General features: G+C 41.9%; 1 protein-coding gene across 1 annotated transcript in view; it reads left to right on the top strand.

Moving 5' to 3' along the window:
* The window catches only part of LOC137378592 (dynein axonemal heavy chain 5-like), a 334,675-nt gene that overhangs the window by 231,041 nt on the left and 88,275 nt on the right, over window positions 1-15,359 (top strand). Inside the window, exons 51-55 of the mRNA XM_068048894.1 lie at window positions 2,699-2,704; window positions 8,447-8,645; window positions 9,557-9,729; window positions 13,512-13,642; window positions 14,378-14,531. Coding sequence (XP_067904995.1) covers window positions 2,699-2,704; window positions 8,447-8,645; window positions 9,557-9,729; window positions 13,512-13,642; window positions 14,378-14,531 — 663 coding nt within the window. The remainder of the gene's footprint in view (window positions 1-2,698; window positions 2,705-8,446; window positions 8,646-9,556; window positions 9,730-13,511; window positions 13,643-14,377; window positions 14,532-15,359) is intronic.

Here is a 15,359-nt window from a genome sequence, read left to right as displayed (position 1 = left end):
GAAATTTTCCTTTTGTTCACACATCTCCGAAACTTCCTAATTTTTATTCCCCAGCTTTAGATTTCTTCACAATTGCCTTTGCTATATTGTGGGCTGAATTTTACAGACGCCCCCCAACGTCGGGTTTCGTGGTGGGGGGAAGGGGTGGGTGGGTGCGGAAAATACCTCTGGCAGAGGCCCACCATGGGCCTTGACACGGGAATGCCAGGCTTGATATTGTGGGCGGCGGCAAGGCCTCGTGGTGGCCCCCCTGCCGCTCGGCAACGAGAGCCAAATTTAAATAAATTTACATGAACAAATAAACCTACCCGCACCCGCCGTCTGTTCCAGAGCGATATTGGTGCTAGTGGCCAGCACTCCTGCGCCTTTGGGTCCGCGTCTGGGGATCTGAGGTGGAACACTGATGGGGAGGGGGGGAGCAGGTAGGTTTTTCAGTCCGGGAGCAGGGCTGGGTGGGTAGCAGTGTCAGAATGATTTCATTGGTGTAGGGGATGGTGGGAAGGGGTAAAGATTAAAGTTAATGAACTTTGGGAGGGGGGAAGGTCAGGTACACAAGGTAAGTATTTTGGTGGGAGGAGATGGCAAGGAATTAAATCTATGGTTGTTGGGGGGTGTGGGAGAGGGGCAAGATCAATTTATTTAATTTTGTAACATCCATTCTCCTTTAAAAATTTAAATTAACGGTAGGGCTCGAAGCCCTTTAAAAATGGTGTCAGCGCCTGCACAAAGGCAGCTGACGCCATTGCCAGGGACGGACCGCCTGCCCCTTCCACATCATCGGGGGGTGGCGGTCTGCCCCGGCCATTTAAATGAACCACCGCGTTTAACACTGCGGCGGCTCTGCCACATGTGGGCCACACGGGCGGATTGCCATTATTTATGTCAGCCGCCGATTTCAGCGGCAGAAATGTAAAATGCAGCCCTATGTGTGGGCTTATTTGGATGTAGAGATCTGGGCACCAGGATCCATTTTGTCTCTCATCCAAGTTAATAATCTCCAACACAAAGGCAAAACACTGCAGATGTTGAAAATCTGAAAGAAGCACAGAAAATACTCAAAGGAAAACTGAGTTAATTGGCTGGATCTTATTCCAGTGACAGGGGTCCCAGCAGTGGGCCAGAAGGCGGGGCAAGACCCAGCCATCTGCCAGACCCCATAGTTATTACAAAGCGGGCAGGCAACTAACTGCCCACTGTTGGGGACACCGTTCCTTTAAAGGACGAGCTCCTGCCTCCAGAACTGCTGGCCAATTGGAGGGCCGGCAGTTCTGCAGTACCAGCAAGTGTTGCTAGGAGCAGTGACCATTGCCGATACTGCAGGAGGCCCTGCAGAGTAGAGCTGTGATGAAGACCCTAGGAGAGGGTCAAGGTGGTGGCGTAGGGGTCTTCCTGGTGGGCTGGCCATTGCTGCCTGGGAGGGGCTTCTGGGGGCTCTGGAGTTCCCCCAAAGGAGGACCCCTCACCCTAACCCTGCTAGGAGGCTGCCAGGTTTTACCTGGTGGCATCTCCTGCGCAGCGACAGGCCCTTGCATTTTCAGTACAATTGAGGTGAAAGTGGGAAGAGGCCCGCAAGTGACTATTAATTGGCCAATTAAGGACCTCTATTGGCCCAGGGTGGGAAGGCTGTCCTCAACCTTCCCTGCCCTGGACTAAATTGAAGGCGTCAGGAAGGAAATGGGCTCTCCACCTCCGCCCCAGGTCTGCACTCCCTGCCTTCCCTCGCAATTTTATCGCCTTCCCCCACCTCCATTCCCATCCCTAGTGTCATGCAGACTCCCCACCTGCAAAGAATAAGGCATATTAATTTTGTCACATGAACATTGATTTGAAAACTGTTGCTGAACTGAAGAAAGGACTTGTTTAAAAAAAACACCAGGCCCTTGGCTTGAAATATATTTGCATATTAACAGACAGTGCTTGTGGAGACAAAGGGGTTACTTCCCTTATCCAATTTAACCCACAATGGACTTTGAGCACCAGACATTGAAGGTGAGGGAGCTCAAATTTCAGGATGACTGCTGGGATGGCCGAATCCACAAACAGATGTGGTCAGACCAGGTGATCACGTGAGTCGCCTGCTTGACAACCTTGTTTTTCTGAATTGTACAAACAGTTTGAGAAGAGACTGCAGTATGCTCCTGGACTGAAGAAGACCTCTGTCTGCTCCCTTCTCTTTCTCACAGAACTCCAAATCCACTGAAGACACATGAACCCCAAGACAGAAAAGTCTCCTACAGCAAACAGGGTTTAAGAAGAATACTGGGCCCCAATGAAAGGCAAGATATACCTATAATCAGGGACTCTACAGTGAGCTCGAAGAATCGTAATCAAAACCCTCTACAGACATTGCCTCAAACCTCTTCCATTTTAGTTCTTCTGCTCTTTTCTGTCTCTATCTGCATGTGTATATCGCGTATGCTTGCTAGCGTGAGCGTGTTGCATATCCGTTGGCATTAACCGAATTAGAGTTTAAGTTTAATAAAGTTCAACCTTTTTTCTTTAAACTTAAGAAAACCTGTTTGGCTAGTTTCTTTGCCTTATAATTGGAAGTTAGTGAACAAGGATTCACAAAGGTGGAGCTAAAAAATGGTGCGTTTAAAATTAAACCCTGTTAAGCTAAGACCAAGTGAAGGCTGAGATTAAAACCCTAGATCCCTTTCTCACCTGGTCGTAACAATAGGAAGCCAATAAAATGCAGCCCAACGTTCCACGGCAATGACCTTTGAGAACTGAAAAAAGCTTGAAATGTAACAGGTTTTAAGTAAGTACAAGGCAGGCAAGGGGTAAAGCGTGTAAGAACACAAGAGAAGGTCTGTGATAGAGTGGAAGGCAGGAGAGATTAAATGGCAAAAGGGATGATGGTGCAAGGCAATAGGAGATGGTAATGGGACAAGTGAAAAAACAAAAATAGGTCTTTTGGAGGTGTAAATGGGAATAGCATAATCATTGCCAACAGCTGCTGTCTGAAAAAATGGGGGCAAAGGTTATGATCTGAAATTTGTTACGGCCAGGTGAGGAGGGGTTTCAGGCTCCCCTCTTTCCCTTCTTTTTATTTGACCGCAACAGGGTTTATTCCTTTTAAACCGTGATTGTGCTGACCACCTCTGAGTGTTTTACCTTTTTACCTTTACTGTGATCACGAAAGAACCAAGCAGCTAGGTTTTCTTGAGTTTAAACAAGAAAGAGGTAAGTGTAACTCTAACACTGATTTAAAATAATTAAAAATATGCTACACATTCACACACACATTCACATGAGAATCACATGCACACAAATAGTTTATAGAGGGAAAGATAGATTTGGTGGTTGGATTAAAGTCCAGAATAAATGGAACTTAAATTCACAGTCTGTGAAGTGATCTGGTAGTCCTCAGCTAAAGCTGTATTCTTGAAGTCTTCGCTGGTCAAAATGCACTTTGGTTGGCCTGCTTTGCTCAGGATTTTCTTAAAGGCAGATTGTGGTTGGGTTTCTACCCCTGGTTGCTAACTGTAGCAGTTTGTAGTCGCAGTCACAGACGGTTTTAAACTTGATTTTTTTCTGGGGAGAGAGAAAGAGAGAGATAAAGGGAAGCACACAGCTTTCTGCTGCTACACACTCTGAGTTACTGCTTGTCTTCTGTGAGTGTAATGAAACTTCTGTTTTTTCAGAGGTGGACAGATGGTCACATGGTTCTCTCAATCCCTTTTGTTTTTAATGAGATACAAGGTTCAGAATCGGGTCCACAAGTTCCAGGATGCCAATAGCTACACTCAGAGGGGTTTGCTCTTTCAAAGTCAATGTGTCAGGATGGCCTTGACTGCCATGCTAATGAAGCAATCCTAGGTAATTCAATTACGAGAGAAAGCCATTGATCTGGGTCTAGGGCTTCCCAGACTTATGTCTGCAGTTCGATCTCCTGGTATTTCAGATGCAAATTGCAGTGGACATCTTGGCTGCTGTTTTTTTAAAAAATTACTGTAGGATTTTTTCCATTAAAAGTCTAATGTAAGTTTGCAACCGATGAAATTAATATTTCTCATTTGGCATATGGGGTTTTCTTGACAAATTGTTGAATTCAATGTTGAGTCTAGATGGCTGTAAAATACTTAATTGAAAGATGAGGTGCTTTTCCACAAGGTTATGTTGAGCTTCATTGGAACAGTGTAGGAGGCCAAGGACAGAGAGGTCAAAGTGGGAGTGGGGTACAGATTTAAAATGACAGGCAACCAGAATCTCGGGGTCACATTCGTGGACTGAATGGAGATGTTCCACAGTCAGCCAATCTGCATTTGTTTTCCTCAATGTAGAGGAGACTGTGTTGTGGGCAGCGAATATTGTATGCTAACTTGAAAGAACTAAAAGTAAGTTGCCATTTCACCTGGAAATAAACTTCATGATTGAAAGCATTAATTGAATACTGAGGATCTCTTTTCACCGGTGATATTCAAATGCTGACTCCACTATCAACTATCTGCTGAGAATACAAGCACTGTAAATGCAAATTTACTTGTCAGCTTAGAGATCAACTTTTGCTATTGAGTTAGAAGATTGCAGGTTCAAGTCTCACGCCAGGATTTGAGCACGTAGTCAAGGGTGACAGTCCAGTGCAGTACTCAAGGAGTGCTGCATTTTCAGAGCTGATCTAAACCAAGGCCCCTTCTGTCTGTTCAGCTTAATGTGAAAAGATCCCATCGCATTATTCAAAATTGAAAAGTGGCCTGGTCAATATTCTTCCCTCAATAAGCACTAAACACCACCAAAAGCAAATAAGCTGGTCATTTGTGAAATCTTAGGGTGGAATTTTCCCAGGCAAGTGGTAGCTGGTTTAGGTATACACAAGGAAGTTAAATCCTCTTAAAAGTGATATCACATCAGGATCCTGATGTCATCCCGCCCTCTTCCAGGTTTCACTGGAGTGGGATTGAAGGCGAGTGGGGAACTCACATGCAGTTGTTGGGTAAATAATTAAAATATTCAAATAGGTCATTTAGTACTGTTTTAACCCTCAGTTCTAAGGGACAACCTTCCCAGGTCTCCTCTCCATCCCTGTGGGTACTGCAGTCTCAAAACTTCAAGTGTTGGTGAGCCATTGTAACCCATGCCGTGGTCCCTTTTAATTAGAAATCCTTTCTTTGACAGATCCAGCACGTCATCGCTCCTGCCCACCCTGATTGGCTAGGGAATCCGGAGGCAGGATGCTAATCCTGTGGCTCAATTAAATAGCCTCAGCAAAGCCTGTTCTTTCGCCATTCTAATTACCGACCCAGGGATTACGTTGGGAAAATTCCATCCTTACTATGTGCAAATTGGATGCTGTGCTTGCTTACAAAACAACAATGACTGCACTGCAAAAATATTTAATTGGTTGTAAGAACATAAGAACATAAGAAATAGGAGCTGGAGTAGGCCATTCTGCTCTTCAAACCTGCCCCACCATTTAATAAGATCATAACTGATCTTCGACCTCAACTCTACCTCGCCACAATATTCCCACATCCCTTGATTCCCTTAGTATCCAAAAACATATCAATTTCTGTCTCGAATATACTCAACAGCTGTGTATCCACAGCCCCCGTGGAACAGAAAATTCCAAAGATTCAGAACCCTTTGCGTGAAGAAATTTCTCCTCACCTCAGTCCTAAATGGCCAACCCCTTATTCTGAGACTGTGGTTCTACGCTCACCAGCCAGGGGAAATGCCCTCCAAGTGTCTACTCTGTCAAGTCCCTTAAGAATTTGATAAGTTTCAATGTGGTCACCTCTCATTCTTCTAGGGAATGTAGACCAGGTCTACACAATCTCTTCTCATAGGACAACCCTGTCATCCCAGGAATCAGTTTACTAAACATATGTTGCACTTCCTGTTAGGCAAATATATCTTTCCATAGGCAAGAAGACTAAAACTGTATACAGTACTCCAGATGTGGAGTATTCACCAAGGCCCTATTTACTTCCCTGAAGACCTCTTTACTCTTATACTCCAATCCCTTTGTAATAAAGGTTAGCATATCATTTGCTTTCCTAATTGCTTGCTGTACCTGCAGGTTAACTTTTTTTTAATTCATTCTCGGGATGTGAGTATCACTGGCAAGGCCAGCATTTATTGCCCATCCTTAATTGCCCTTGAGAAGACTTTCTGTGATTCATGTACAAGACCACCCAAGCTCCTCTGAATACTACCATTTCTCAGTTTCTCACCAATAAAAAAAATTCTTCTTTTCTTATTTTTTTCTATTTAAGTGGATAACTTCATATTTCTCCACATTATATTCCATCTGCCATACTCTTGCCTACTCACTTAACCTGTCAATATCCCTTTGCAGCCACTTTGTACCCTCCTTACAGCTTACTTTCCCACCTAGTTTTGTATCATTAGCAAACTTGGATACATTACACTTGGTCACCTCATTTAAATAATTGATAGAGATTGTAAGTAGCTGAGGCCCAAGTGCTAATTCTAGCAGTACTCCACTAGTCACAGCCTGCCAACCTGAAAATGACTTGTTTATTCCTACTCTCTGTTTTCTACCCATTAACTAGTTCTCAATCCATGCTAATATCGTACTCCCCAATTCCATGAGCCTTAATTTTATGTATTACCATCTTGCGTGGCACTTTATTGAATGCATTTTGAAAATCCAAATGTGCTCCATCCACTGGTTCCCTCTTACCTACCCTGCTAGTTGAATGCTCAAAAATCTGTAATACATTTGTTAAACAAGATTTTCTAAGTGCCATGATACTATGACCTTACAATGGATTCTAGCATTTTCCTTTTGACTAATGTCAGGCTAATTGGCTTATAGTTCCCTGTTTTCTCTCTCCCTTCTTTCTTGAATAGTGGGGTTACATTTGATATCTTCCAATCTATGGGGACCATTTTAAAATCTAGGGAATTCTAGAAGATTGAAACCAATGTATCCGTTATCTCTGTAACCATTTCTTTTAAAACCTTAGCATGTAGGCCATCTCGTCCAAAGAATCTGAGATTTTAGTCATATTAATTTCTCCAGTACTATTTCTTTACTAATATAATTTTGTAAAGTTCCTCATTCTCACTACCCCCTTGGTTCCCTCTTTTTCTGGAATGCTTTTTTTCTACCATGAAGACAGATACAATGTTGGGAATTTTATGGGACCTGCGAGGGCGGAATTCGTGGCAGTGTGACTTAATTAGGGGGGAGGTGATATTTCAATTTTTTGATGGTAGGTTCAATTTTAAAGATTAAGTCAACGGCGTGTTTGAGGTGGGTCAGGCCTCGCTGTCATGTGGCGAGTTACAACTTTTCATACATTTGCATACCATGAATACTCATTACCTTATAATTAATTGAAATTAAGTCCACCTCCCAGATTCAGTCAGCGGCACACGGGAATCTCGTGGCACCCAGTTCACGTTCGCTTAAAGGTGGTATGCACCAATCGGCTTTGTGTAGTTGTGGCTAAGGTCAGTGCTTTTATTTCTTCAACTCTTCAGCACAAGGAAGGGCAACATTGGAATGGATGTTTGGCTGCAGGCCCAGGACCAGCAAGAGTGATTCTTATGGGGGGAGGGGGTTTGAGAGGGTGGGGTTGTGGTGTGCCGGAGGTGCAGAGGAGGGAATGGCCTAGCATTCTTGATGTGGAGTCGGTGGTGGTGGTGGTGATGGACAGATGACGACAAAATAAAAGGGAGGTGGTGATGATGTGGGAGAGGTGTAAAGACAGGTGAGGATGGGTAAGAAATTACACTAATTTAAGGGAAAGAACCTAGAAATCTCTTCCTCCTGAAGGAAATAGGCAAAGCTGATGATCCTCCGTGGTTGCAATGAAGACTGATTTATAACCCTGCTGTAAATAGTGCTTAGCAGAATGATTTCAGGTTCCACAAATGAAAAGCTTTCCCTCCCCCGCCCCCGCATGATCACATGTCTGTCCCATGTCTGCCACCAGAACTTTATTTTTAAATAATAATCATGTGGGAACTAGTAAAAAGGGATGGAGCGGAAATGCCGCCAACGTCCAGTTCCATCATCAGAAAAGGCACGAAATGGATAAAATCTCACCCATAGTATTCATTTAATGTCTCTGCCATTTCCTTATTTCTCATTATAATTTCTCCTGTCCCTGTCTGTAAGGGACCCACATTTACTTTCAAAGTAGTTTCCATGTGAAGTGGTTTGGGACATCCTGAGGATGTGGAAGCGACTATGTAAATTCAGGCTCTTCTTTCTCTTAACCCATGAAAAATTAGGCTCTGTTGGCCTGTGATTTCTCAAATAATGCTCGCTGCTTCTCTCCATTCTGGGAGCACATGATTAAGGAATCAGCCTGACTGTCTCGCCATATTCTTATCTAAGGACTGCTCATACCTGTGCTTGTTAGTATGGTAGATGTGGTTGTTTGTCAAAGAAAATACGAAGTGTAGTTATAATTGGTAATGTACTCCAATATTAAACCTACTATATTGCAAACACTGTTTTAAATAGACTCTTCTGAAGCTCTGGAGACATGAATGTACACGAGTGGTGGCTGATCGCTTTACAAACTCTGAAGACTGTGAATGGTTTGATAAAACATTGATCCATGTTGCCGCTGAAGAACTTGGGGAAGAGATCAAGGGTGTCATCAATGCAGAGAGTGAAGACTTCTTTGTAGATTTCTTGCGTGATCCACCTGAGGCCACAGGTCAGGACATTATTTGCATACAGATTCTCACACAGGATGTACCACACACTAGATTATTGGACATGGCTATCTGAATTTTAAGCTCATGTGATTGACTACATTTGTCATTGCAATTATGACCCATATACTTGATTATAAATATATAAATGTTTTCTTTATTTTTGAGATTCTTTGCTTTGCAGCGAAGATCATTCATCTGTTTTTCCTATTTTCTCCTCACTCAGGTCCTCTTTTGGACTTTGCACTTCTGTGGAGTAGAGGTAGGGAGGGCAGTCAGCTCTTGAAAGCACCATCAATGCTGCTGCAAGCTGGCTGTCAGGAGATATGCGACAGCAGCCTGACGTGCACATGCTGTTTGATTATACCTTTCTTTTGTATATATTCTTTGCCTTCACCCAGATCATTTGAACAGATTTACTGCTGTAGTGTTAATATTTAGTTCAGTATCATGGTTTGGGAGCTGAAAATTTACAAAACCATTCCAGAGACTGGAATTTTTCTGGACCTGTTGACAATTTGAAACATACAATTGTTGTTTTTCAATTAACCATCTGCTAGGTTTTTAAAAACTCCCTTCTATTTTCTTTCAATCCTAAGTAAACACAGTGCAGATGTGTTTGTGCTCCCTTTTGTTTCACGTATCAATTTTGCATCTCTGGAAGTCACCTCAGATTGTTCGCTAGCAGCCTGTGGGATTTCCATCAGAGAAACTTGTAATCCTAGAATATAATTATTTATACTGCTGACATATTTTCTCTGCTCAGTTAATCTATTTGCTTTTGAATTTTAACATTCAAATATTAGGGGAAAGATATCTAACCTTTTTCTTTCTTTGAATATGCCCAATGTACAATGGCTATGTAGCTTTTAAAACGTACATAATAGTTTGTTCTTTTTCTTTCCATTTCCAGGAGAGGAACCAGAGGATACAGAATATGAGATGCCGAAAGTGTATGAGACCGTAGAATCTTTAGAAATGCTGAAAGAGAGGCTGGACTTGTTTATGTTCCTTTACAATGAGACTATGCGAGGGGGGCACCTGGACTTAGTCTTCTTTGAAGATGCTATGATTCACCTAGTTAAGGTAGGGTATGGTTAACTTATTTTCTCCAAATAATTCAGTCCAACTTTAAAGTTGTGCATTCTGTGCTTGTGTTTTTAAATGTGAGTTTGGTTTGATATTATTTGTTTATAGTGAAGTACCAGAACCAATGGCAATTTTGGAAGTAGAGAACTAGAGTTGGTTGAATATAGTTTTTAGGTATCAGCCTTGGCTCAGTCATAGCACTCTTGTCTCTGAATGAGAAGGTTGTCAGCTTAAGGTCCACTCCAGGGACTTGAACATATAACCTCGATTGATATTTCAGTGCAGTATAGAGGGAGAGCTGCACTGTTGAAAGTGCAATCTTTGGGATGAGGTTAAACTGAGGTCCTCTTCACCTTCTCAGGTGGACATTAAAGATCCGATAACACAATTCAAAGAAGAGTTCTCCAAGTCTCCTGACCAATATTTATCCTCAGCCAACATCAGTAAAAACACTAAAATAAAAGCAAAATACTGCAGATGCTGGAAATCTGAAAAACAAGAAATGCTGGAAATACTCAGCAGGTCTGGCAGCATCTGTGGAGAGAGAAGCAGAGTTAACGTTTCAGGTCAGTGACCCTTCTTCAGAACTGGCAAATATTAGAAATGTAAAAGGTTATAAGCAAGTAAAGCGGGGGTGGGGCAAGAGATAACAAAGGAGAAGGTGTAAATAGGACAAGGTCACAGAATAGCTGACCAGAAGGTCGTGGAGCAAAGGCAAACAATATGTTAATGGTGTGTTGAAAGACAAAGCATTAGTACAGATAGGGTGTTAACAGACTGAAAATTGAACAGCCGCAAGTACAAACATGAAAAAAAACAGTGGGTAAGCAAACTGAACAAACTAAGATGAAATAAAATAAACACAAAAAAAATTAAGAAAAGGAAAAAGAAAAAAATAACTGAAAATAAAAGTAAAATGGAGCCCGTCATGCTCTGAAATTATCAAACTCAATGTTCAGTCCGGCAGGCTGTAGTGTGCCTAATCGGTAAATGAGATGCTGTTCCTCAAGCTTGCGTTGATGTTCACTGGAACACTACAGCAATCCCAGGACAAAGATGTGAGCATGAGAGCAGGGGGGAGTGTTGAAATGGCAAGCAACTGGAAGCTCGGGGTCCTGCTTGCGGACTGAGCAGAGGTGTTCCGCAATGCGGTCACCTAGTCTGCGTTTGGTCTCTCCAGTATAGAGGAGACCACATTGTGAGCAGCAAATACAGTATACTAAATTGAAAGAAGTATTCACCTTTTACATTTCTAATATTTCCTCGTTCTGAAGAAGGATCACTGACCTGAAAAGTTAACTCTGCTTCTCTCTCCACAGATGCTGCCAGACCTGCCGAGTATTTCCAGCATTTCTTGTTTTTATATCAGTAAAAACAGTTTCTCTTGTCATTTATCTCATAGCTTAAATCTGGTGTCTTTTTGTTTCTGATTTTGAGCAGTTTTTAGTGGCTGTTTTTGTTTGATAGCAACATTGTGGCCTCAGAAATTTACTGCAGTCCCAGCAGTAATGCACTTATTTATCTCCAGGGTTGACTCCACCAGAAGTTGCGGCATCAGTGGGAGGGCATCTCATTTGCATGGAACCAGCAGATTCTCCATGGTCGTATTGCTGCCGGAATCAGGAGATTATGCCGGGCCTTTGCTGCAATCCATGCAGTCCTCTTCACCTGTGAAAGGGGGCTAATCCTACCACTTAAAAGAAAGTGTGACCTCATCTTTGGTGGAGTCCTGACCTGGAATCTTCCACCGCCCCTCTGTCCATTTACACTCTTGTGGGGCTGATATACCTCATCTCACTTGGCTTAACCAGGCCCCTAATGGACCATGGAAGAGGCAAGTCCAGCCAATGGAGTCCTTGCACCTGAACCTATCTCTCCTTTGAAATGCTGTCAGGAGTAAACAGAGGCTCTGTCCGTTATAAAGCAATCAGGATTTGAGGTTGAGATCCAGTATACTTTATGAAACCTTTCACCTCTATAAGATCTCTTAATCTTCTGTTTTCTAATGGAAAGAGACAAGGTTTCCATGGGGTCTCATAACTAAAGCCTCTCAGCCTGGATTTATCTTTGTGAATCTTTTCTGCTGCCTCTCCATGGTCTTGACATTTTTCTTAAAGTAGGGCAGCAATATTGTTTCAGCACAACTTTGAATGCAACATATTACGTTTGTACACTGCCTTTAATGTAGAAAAACATAACAAGATGCACCACAGAGGCATAATTTTATTTTTTAATGGATGCTGAGCTAAAGAAAGAGAGGTGTCACACTCATAAAGAAAGAAAGGTGTCACACTCATAAAGGGGACAGTTATGAACTAAAGTGAACTGGAGCAATTACAAACTGTAAAAATGAACTGATGAACTAAACTCCAAAAAATGGGCACACTTTTGCTGCAGACAACATGGAGCAAGAGGTCAGGTGACCTCTCCTGTCCTGCAAATATACATCGGGACTGTTGGAAACTAAACCCATCATCACATCTGGACTAGTCCTGGGGAAGGCATATTAAAATGCTAAACAGCCCATCCAATGCTAAATGGCTCCTATCTCCAAGGATTGGATTGACACAGGCCTTCACAGACAGGGAGACTCCAGATTCAAAGCCAAGATAATAAGTGGGACATAACACCACTTTATTTATCAAGTTTAGTCCACATTCAAACCCCGTTGTGTAACAATGGCCCCATGTTCAAAGACATTGTATGAACACACCTGACCAAAACCAAACCTGATAAGGTTTTTTCTTTAAAAAAGAGACTTCTCTGAAAGACAGATCAGGAAGTCAGGCAGCCAGGAAGCTGAGAGATTGATTTCAACCAAGAAGAAGACCCTGCCTGTAACATCTTTAAACCATCGAGGCAGAGACACTGCAAAGTGACCTTGAAAACTCCCTACCTGAGAAATCATAACAGGTTTCTCGCCATCGACTTTGACTGAATCTTAACCAGAGGAGTCTGCAATACTTCAGTGAACCAAGAAAAGGAACACCAGGCCTGTACCGCTGCTAAAAAAATTCCTCCTGGAATATCAAGAAGATTTCAAAGTGAACTCTTTTTACAACAATTAGACTTAAATGCATGCTATCCTCTAATATCTATCTCTTCTTGTGCGTGTGCATGTGTGAGTGAATGAGGTTGCGAATATTTCCGGGTATTGTTTAATAAATGATTTATCTTTCTTTTAATCCTACGAGAAACCAGTCGTTTGCCTGTTTATTTGACCACTAAAACACTCAGGGACTAAAACAATATTTAAAAAAAAACAGTTTACAGTCAGTTGACAGGTAAAAAGTGGAAGCCATCCACACCATCTGCCTCCTGTCCATAACACAGGAGAGCAGTGACCAAATGCTTGGTCAAACAGATGCGTTTTAAGGAAGATCTTAAAGAGAGAAATGGAGAGATGGAGGGTCTTAGGGAGGAAATATCCAGAGCGTGGGGCCGAGACAGATAAAGGCACTATCACCAACATTGGGTCGAAGGGAGGGGGGATGCATGTCAATCCTTTTCCTAAACGTATCTAGGGGGAAAGGGTGTACAGTGAAAGACAGAATTCTGCCACCACTGTTGGAATTGATACCAATGACAATCACACAGTGAAAACTAAATGAATTTTATGGTGTGACATGATCTTATGTGTTGCTGTTTGTATATGTAAATCATATTTGAATATTTTGCAATTGATATTCATCCCTCACTCAATCGTCCTTACCTACATTACAAATTTTTTTGGGTGATAAGTTTATAATTTTAACCATAGTCTTGGGATTTACTTATAGATATCCCGTGTCATCAGAACTCCTCGAGGTAATGCTTTGCTTGTTGGTGTGGGTGGGTCTGGCAAACAGAGCCTTACAAGACTCACTTCATTTATTGCTGGATACCAGACATTCCAAGTCACTCTCACAAGGTAAATTCACAACTGAAATGTTAATGTTTCTTGGGTTAGGCAGCCTATCAAGACATAATAGCAAACTATATATCCAATCAGTATATATTGTATGGCGATGTGTGTGGGTGTGTGTTTGTGTGTGTGTGACAAAAAGGTGGTTTGTATTTTGCTGTGTTGAACAGCCATGCATTTATGTCGCAGTGAAAATGACTCTGCTACAATGTTGAAGTGCCATTTCCACCACTGGAGAGTTAGGGGGTGCAGGATAGATTTTCTTTTCGGTTTTCAGTCCTTGCTTTGTGTTGTATTTGTACCTCTTAAGTTAATCGAAGTTCAACAATACAACAAAGCAGAGTGCCATAGGGTGACTCACTGCCTTTTCATTTTAACTAATTTTTAATAGGATTTGCTCTCACTTTATGTTTAACCATCTTTTTAGAGTCCTGTTTCAGAAATGGCTTTGAGTGTGCAATAAATTTGTCACTTTTGAAATCTTTGGAGCAATATTCTCAGCTGCAGTTCATATTCAGAAATTTGTCCTAACTATAATGTAAATTGTTTAATAAGCCAGACTGAACAATTAACAAAACAGCATTTTACTAGAAATGAATAGTGGTGAGAGGGTTAAACTATATTGCAATAGATTTATTTTTTATGGTTTTCTTTTTCTATATTAAACAATAGAAAACACTGAAGCACAAGAGAATAGGTATTGGAGCTTTTTTATGTGCAACTTCATTTATATATACTTAGGTCATACAGTGCCTCAAACCTGCTGGAGGATCTGAAGTTTCTGTACAGAACAGCTGGACAAGAGGGAAATGGAGTGACCTTTATCTTTACAGACAATGACATCAAGGATGAGGCTTTTCTGGAGTATCTGAACAATGTTCTCTCCTCTGGAGAGGTATGGTGCAGTCATTAATATTCTTCAGTGTATTTTCAAAATAGATACCTGCTTTATTATTTTCTGCCCTGTTGAAATATGTTGCAGTTTTATTCCTGTCCTTGCTGATGAATGTTAGAGCACACCACTCTGTGGAGACTTCCCCAAATTAAACAACTCTGGAAACCACCAAACACTTCTACAATCCCAGCAAGAGCCAGTAGAAATCAATCAGCAACTTACTTGAAAGTAGTTGATGATCCCTTTAAATAATGCTGGCGGAGGGTCCTTCCTACTGCTGAAAATGTGTTCAGCTGTGCGAGGTTAAGAGAAGGCATTAACTACAGCATTGAGCGCTAAAGTTCCAGCACAGCTGGCATCAAATCAGCATTACACGCTGATTGACAGTGTAACTGGTACAACCTGCCTACTCTGCATTCTTGCAGCAGATACTCCCTGTGTGTACTAATGTCCTCACCAAAATGGCATCCAGCATGGCAGCACCAGAAGTGTAAGCATGCACCCCAGACGCCATTTTAGAGGTAAAACAGCATCCATAACGCCAAAGAAATGGGTGCTATGCATCTGAATTTTGCAGCATACATCTTAATTTTTGCCACAATAACAATAGTAAATTGAATTTATTTAGTTCCTTCAAAGTAGAAAATTGGCCCCAAGCATTTCACAGAGGTGAAATCAGACAAAAATAAACCAAAGAAGGAGCTACTTGGAGAGGTGACCCAAAGCGTGGTCGAATAGGTGTTTTTTGGAGCATCTTAAAAGAAGAGAGGGAAGTGAAGAAATGGAAGAGTTTAGGGAAGAATTTTCGGTGTGTGGAGCCTGGATGGC

The sequence above is a fragment of the Heterodontus francisci genome, chromosome 17 (genome assembly GCF_036365525.1).
Source record: "Heterodontus francisci isolate sHetFra1 chromosome 17, sHetFra1.hap1, whole genome shotgun sequence".
In the NCBI taxonomy this organism is placed as follows: domain Eukaryota; kingdom Metazoa; phylum Chordata; class Chondrichthyes; order Heterodontiformes; family Heterodontidae; genus Heterodontus; species Heterodontus francisci.
This window is presented reverse-complemented; position numbering and strand designations above follow the sequence as displayed.